This window comes from Neolamprologus brichardi, chromosome 5, assembly GCF_056152115.1.
Source record: "Neolamprologus brichardi isolate AB-2024 chromosome 5, ASM5615211v1, whole genome shotgun sequence".
In the NCBI taxonomy this organism is placed as follows: domain Eukaryota; kingdom Metazoa; phylum Chordata; class Actinopteri; order Cichliformes; family Cichlidae; genus Neolamprologus; species Neolamprologus brichardi.
In genome coordinates, this window is record NC_142108.1 from 31,560,174 (window position 1) to 31,567,325 (window position 7,152).

Here is a 7,152-nt window from a genome sequence, read left to right on the forward strand (position 1 = left end):
CTGAACTCTGTGTTATCGTGTATCTTAGGCAGGAACATGAAGTCCCTTTTTAGACGTATATAGAGGGGTTCTTTTGGATCTTAGCCTTTTTTACAGATTGTGGCCCATGACAAGGTTCAAGCTCCTCCAGCTCATCTGAATGCAATGCTGCTGCAGAAGGCTGGCCGACCCGTTGAAAGGAGTGCATTGGCTGCGATTGTGTGAATGAAACTGAAAAGACAAATAAGCAATATATTGTTTGTATTTACTAAGTATGCCTTTAATAGTAAAGAACAAAGGAGGTAAACAAATTTACTGAATATACTTTTGAAGTCTGAAATATGCTATATAATAAAAAAAAATAGGACTGGTCCTCCAAAAGTCCTCACGCCTACTGGATTTTGGTGTAGGTCCATGACAAAGGCCTTTAATTTCTTGTTTGAGCTTTCTATCAGTCTTGATCAAATAAAAGTGTATTAACCTCTGACTTGTCTTTTTAAAAGCATTGTTACGTTGACATAATGGTAAGAAAAAACACTCCTGTGTTACAGTTTAGTCTCACTGGAGTAAAATTCATTCATTCTCAAACAATCTGATTTGGACTGCCTGCAGTCACTTTAGTGTGAAGCTCTGTGTATACAGAGTTGATTATATATAGATTTGTGATTTTCACAGATTTATCACAGTTAATCACCACATTATCAGATTACATGTTATTGGCAATTTGACCCCCTTTTACTGACAGCTAGCAGCTAGCTAGACTTCACTTCTTATTGCCCTTTTATTGTTGCCTTCACAAACCAAAGTTGCTTTTAAGACGTGGTCCCCGTCATGGAAGCAATCAGATCAAAGGCAATAAAATCACCAGTTCTTTACATGATTGTGATAATTTTGGTTTCCCTTGGTGTGACTGTATCAATAATGGAAATCAGATGCCATCAAATATGTGTTAAAATCACAGCAAAAACAGATTATTAGCTTCATTTGATGACTAGCCTCAAAACCTGGGTGACATCAGCCATGCTTGCTAAAAATCTCTCTCAATGAGACTCCGAAACGTTTGAGCTGACGTAGTTATTGTGTTTTAAAATGTAATGAAAAAACTTACCACTTTCCTGGTAGGAGGGTGGTGGAGTTGTGAGCATGGGTGTGGCTGCTGGTACAGGCTGATAGACCGTGTTAACTACAGTGGTTAACACTAGAGAAAGCGAAAGATTTCATGTAAGTTTGAAAATGAAAGCAAATTTTGATGTTCCCGTAATTACAACTGAACTTTTAAATCAAAAGTTTAAAGACAATGGGAATAAAAAATCTGTTTGTGTCTTACTATGTACCCTGCACAAACGGTAAAACTGACAATTTTGCAGTTTCATGAGCGTTTGTGTATCAGATTATTTCTTGCTTTCAAGAATTCCTGTAAGCCACCATCCCAATTGGAAAGAGCTCTAACACATAAAGCTCATCAAACAGCCATTTTCCATTGTAAGAATAAACATAATTTCAAACAAGATGCTTCTGGATAATATGCCAGTGTAGCTGCTTGCAGCTGTAGCAAACTTACTGATTATTTCTCGACTGGGATTTTTCTTTTTGGATGTCCTGCAGCAGGAGCAGCAACGAGTCACACAGCAGATTATGAGACCCGTGCATACGAGAATAGGAACAGGAACCCCTATTCCCACATACTCTGCATGATAGCTTCTTTTCACTCGAGCAGACCTGCAAATACAAAACAAAAGCTGTAGTTTGTACTCATTTCTGGAGCATTGAGGGGGGATAAGGCTAAAATGAAGAGCACACCTTCTGAAACAGAGTTCCTGTTTTTTCTCAGTAAAGCTGTACTTTATGTCACTGCAGCAGTATTTTGTCCTGCAGTCCCCACAGCAGTACTTTTCACATTCCTGAGTATCATGGAAGACACCGTTCGTGTCCCAGTAACTGTGGCAGTGATCAGCTATAAGACAAACATGTTGAAGCAAAGTGAGAATGAGAGGTTAAAGCTGCAGTGCATTACAGATCCTGCAGACGGATATTGTGCAAAGACACTAATAGAGAATTAAGATGACTTAGCTTGATATTTTATTTTCACTTTGTTATTTTAAATATTAAAAATAAAACTCACCCCATACAGCCGGGACCACGACCACACACAAAACACACACAAGACTGGACAAGATACTTGAAGGCATAGCTGATGAGATGCAGTGTAAGGGGCAAATGAACCTGACTGTGGAGTGATGGCTGGTTATAGGGCTTTGTGTCTGTCCTACCTGTACGAGAGTAACCCAACAACATTCCTTACTTCACATTTCACTAGCTCGGCTTACATCCTCATTTTAGATTTGACAGCGTTCTAGTAGGTAAAGGTGAATGGCTTGGACATGAATTGAGCTGCAGTTTGGGGAAGGCCTTGAAGGGGACTGGCGAGGACTCCCGTGCAAGGCAGATCCCCATGTACTAAATAGAAGTGAAGAAGTTAAAGAATTGAAAAGGGAAGAGAGGGGTACGTAAACGAGAATGAACAGCTTGCAGAACTATATAGATGAGAACCAGAAGGAGCGTGTTTGGAGGCGTAGTCCCACTCTTGAAATCCTGATACATAACCTCCAAAAATACCTCGATACTCAACATTTCTTAAAACATTAGGGTGCTGTAATTGTTGCTGGAGCTTTGTCCTTCTCAGATTTTAAGACTCCATCTACATTGGAAGTAAGTGAAATTGTACCAGAAACATCTACTGAGGTTAGTCTAGCACCTACACGTTTTCATTACAGAGCCATCCTGCTGCAGTCTGTGCAGAGGTTTGGCGTCATCTTACTGAAATAAGAAAGTCCTTCCCCGAAAAGGAAGTAATCTCAGAGTCACCATGTGACAGTTAATGGTTAATGCTATATGTTCCTGTAGTCCAAGAGACGGTTTGGCCACGATGTGCTGAGGCCACTTCAGTCATTTAAATCGCATTTAAGCCTGTAGAAAGTGATGGTATTGAATTGTTGAATTTTGACTTGTATGTCAGATCAAACCAAATGTAATCAAATGTGTTTAGTAGCAGCAGTTTGTAGAAGTGTTCCATAGCACATTGGTCTGTCACATATCGAATCCTTCCTCGTCTTTACTCTTGAAAGAGTCAGCCTCACTGTGATGTTTTTGTAAAGAGAAAAGAGGGAAGAGAGCACAAAACACAAATGCTGGACTTCAACAATTTTAAAGCAGTGCCCACAAAATTGGTATGGCCCGGATCTGGCCCACACAATGTTCTTACACATGGCCCGCATACCGCAAAGAATGACGGCCCTTTGGTGGCCCAGATCTGTTTTGCCAGATGTGGCCCACACATGGGCCAGCACAAGGCCAGTTGCGGCCCACACATGGGCCAGCACAAGGCCAGTTGCAGACACACTGGTAGTCCTGTGCTGGCCCAGAACAGTTTCAGATCTGGCCCCGGATGTCAGCCTAATGTATACCTTAATCAAGCCATGTAATAACAACATGTGCCGGAACATAATAGTGCAAAAGTAGCATGACAACACTCTGTTCAGAGAGTGAATGGAATGATTCTTTTATAGCGCTCGTCTACTCTCCAGGATTACTGAAAGTGCTCTATTACAACATGCCACATTCACTAAACTGAGAACTTCCTAACTACCTTTATACACATTCATACTCTTGACATGCAGCTAGGGATTGAACCACCAACCTTCCGATCAGCAGATGACCTGCTCTACCTCCTGAGCTACAGCCACCCACTGGCGAAGATGAGTAAACCGTCACTAGGTTTTGGATAAAGTGTACACTCACAAACCTTTCAAACCTGCATTTGAAACGTTGGCTACCATAGCAGTATAGTATTGCAACGTGGCATTTGAGTCTTTTAACTAAAATAGGAAAACAGGAACATAAACAGTGCCATCATTGCCAGGCCTGGCCCACAACTGGTTGACATACAACCTGCCATGACACCAGTCAGTCAGAAGTGCCAGCTTGATGCCAGATCCGGGCCAGACCTGTTTTCTATGAGCCTGGGCCACGTAAACCAAACCACAATTGGGCCAGATGTGGCATGCCATCACATAGACAGTGCCATCTATGCCAGGCCTGGCCCACATCTGGATGACATACGTCTTATCATGCCAGAAGTCAGCCAGCAGTGCCGGCTTGATACCAGATCCGGGCTTGCTATGTGGGTGTGGGATCATCCAGAGAGAAAACAGGATAAAAGGCAGACAATATCGGAGGTCCTTCGGAGTCTGCTGGACTCTGTCAAGGACATTCTATGACACTGTGGTAGCAGCCGCCTTTTTCTATGCAGTGACCTGTTGGGGGAGCAGATGCACGGACAAGGACAGGAGCAGGATTGACAAACTGATGCAGAGGTCTAGCTCCGTGCTGGGATGTCTTCTGGAATCTGTGGAGGTGGTGGGCGAGAGGAGGATGTTAGTATAGCTGAATTCCATCATGCACAACCCACATCACTCTGCATGAGTCTGAGTGTGCTGAGCGGCTCCTTTAGTCAGAGACGGAAACACCCTCGCTGTAGGAAGGAGCGGAGTTAGACTCTAAAACTTTATTTCTTGCATATTTGTACAACCATCTATCTATAACACATTCTGGGTATGCATGTACATAGAACCTCAGCTACTGTTGTATATATTGTATTGCATTATATATCTTATTATCTTCTAGTCGTCTTATCTTATATCCATTGTACACAGCAAATCCAGCATGTCCAAATTAACACTGTCAGATTTGATTTCAACACTATTAAAGTGTCTATATGGGTCCACACCAGAGAGTGTTAATTTAACTCTTTTTGGAGAGTTGGTACGTTAACTCTGATTTAGTGTTAAACACCAAATCTGTCTGGAGTTGATAATTTAACACTTACTAATGCTAACTAGGAGTTTATATATTAACTCTCAAAGAGTATTTTAGTTTAACTACGTAAGAGTTATCTTCTAATTAATTCAAAAAAGCAGGAATTTTACTGTTCTGAACTTCTAGAAATTTCTCTTGGAAATAAACATTTACTAAAAAGACGCAATGGTTTTTGAAAAACATTTATTCTGAACTGTGCACTACAATTTCAAAACATTTTCTGAAAGATGTAACAGTGTACATGTTCTCACTTTCATTAGAATTTTGTTTATCAAAAGGTCTGACATAGGTGAGCTGGTAAATGCAAATAACAGCGTTCTCATCACTTATTTCAATAAATACAAAATACAATATGCATGTCTTTCATTCATCACTTTGTGGAACTTCAACGCACTTCTGCTCTCCCCCATATTCCATCTTCGCAAGCATATCCTATGTGGAGATTGAATAAAAATTAGTTGACACTAATTAATGGCACAAATCAATTGCAGCACAGTAAAAAAAAAAGGAATCCTTTTTGAGACATTACTTGTGTAAAGTATTTTCCCAAAAGACAAGGACACAGACAACAGGTAATACTGAACTAAATGTAAAACCTCAACCTTTTTCATTTTTACCTAAACCGTGTGCACAAAACTCTGGAGGGATCTAAGTGCTAACGTAGAACCCAGTCAGGATGTCTGCTACTGCTGTTTGCTCGTTTTTTGTTTGTTTTTTTATGGGAGATGGTTTTCAGGCTTCAAGTAGCACCATTATACCAACATTTCACATTCTAGACATTGTTTTAGGTGTATTTGACCAAAGGTTTGACTGAAAATTCACATGCAAGCTTTTTTTCAAGGCTGTGGTATTTGCCCGCAAACAATACCTTTCAGCTAGCTAAAACAGAATATTATGCTATCAGCGAGCAACATGGCTAATGCCTTTCACACAGCTTTGTCTCAACTCCAAAGAGCCACAGAAGTAAAAGCTAATAATAATAATTGAAACAATCTTTGAAAACATGACTTACCAAGCATGGCAAACAACTCAAATATGTAGAGCAAAATGTTCTGAAACGGCTTCACTTCAGCTTCGATTGGAGCCGTGCTGGGGGCGGAGTCTGTGAATTTACTCTATTGGTGTCATAGCCCCTGTAGGAGTTCAGAGTTAAGAGGTCAAGAGTTAATATTTCCATTGTAACACCTCCAGATTTGACATAGAAACACTCATTTTTAACACTCGATTTTAACTACTATCATTTTACACCTCAGAGTTACATTAAAAGAATGTGACTCTACTTAGAGTAAAATTAACTCTAAGACTACTAACACCAAAACATTTAACACTTTTGAATTTGCTGTGTAGAAACTGTGGAAGAGTGTCTTAAAGAGGTTCTCCCCATCAATATTTTTTAAAAAAACAAAGTAAAAAAATTATTTCCTAATGTTCCTGGCAAAATATAAAAAAGTAGGGTTGGCTCAACACTTATGCAGCACTGCACATTTGAAATCAGCTGTGTGTGGCATGCTGCAATACTTTTATTATTTTACATACAAACTATAAATTGGGCAGGGGCGACCTCTGCTGGCAGGTTGCACTTATGACTTGTGTAGTATTTTGTTTTGTTTCATTTATTTTATTTTTGTATTAAATTTTATTAAATTTATTTTTTGTTTCTTTTAACAGTACTGTTCACTGCGTTTCAAGACAAGATACAGCATAATAAAATAAAGATATCCAGCTGGCAGGGATGTGGTCGTACAAACACCATCTGCAGTGAACACAACACAGGACAACAAAGGCTCCTGTTCAGGCTCCTGAAATAAACAAATAAGTTAAACTGTCCAATGCTGTGCTTTCATACACATGAAATATGTTATTAATGATTTACTTAGGCTTGTTTATAAAGGATATATTAAAGTGGAATAATGCTATTTAAATAAAGTGTTAACTTATACACTTCATAATTGCATGTAGTTATAGTTCTAGGATTTTGTTTTGTTTGTTAAGTATGAATCATGTTAATGGTGTTTCATCACAAATTCAGTACCACAACTTGATTCTCATCAACGTTGTTGAATGTGAGATTTGTAATTACTACAGACGGACAGTTGTCTACATAAACACAGACACTGTGGCCACGATTAAGGTAGAAATGGTTTCATTTGATTCCTCTTTTTATTTGAGTCGATATGTGTGTTTTGGTATCTGTTTGATTAAAAAAAAAAGAATAAGAAATTCATCATCGAGTCATGTAAAAAGAAATTAACATTACTGATGCAAAATTTCAAAAAGCAACAACACAAACATGTTCAG

At 39.3% G+C, this 7,152-nt stretch overlaps 1 protein-coding gene across 1 annotated transcript; it reads right to left on the reverse strand.

Annotated features, from left to right (window-relative positions):
* On the reverse strand, positions 1–2,168 carry LOC148102822 (uncharacterized). The gene is made up of 5 exons (XM_087841371.1): positions 2,102–2,168; positions 1,780–1,933; positions 1,541–1,698; positions 1,088–1,177; positions 1–210 (listed from the first exon to the last, which is right to left on the reverse strand). Exons 1-5 carry the CDS (start codon positions 2,166–2,168, stop codon positions 50–52), a joined length of 630 nt encoding a protein of 209 aa, XP_087697497.1. The 3' UTR covers positions 1–49.
* Between the last annotated feature and the right edge of the window lie 4,984 nt (positions 2,169–7,152).

Excerpts from the sequence above, each read along its gene's own strand:
- LOC148102822 (XM_087841371.1), bottom strand. The coding sequence starts at position 2,168 with ATGCCTTCAAGTATCTTGTCCAGTCTTGTGTGTGTTTTGTGTGTGGTC. Across the intron at positions 1,934-2,101 it reads CGTGGTCCCGGCTGTATGGG|CTGATCACTGCCACAGTTAC; the intron begins GTGAGTTTTATT and ends TTTGTCTTATAG. Across the intron at positions 1,178-1,540 it reads TCCCAGTCGAGAAATAATCA|TGTTAACCACTGTAGTTAAC; the intron begins GTAAGTTTGCTA and ends CGCTTTCTCTAG.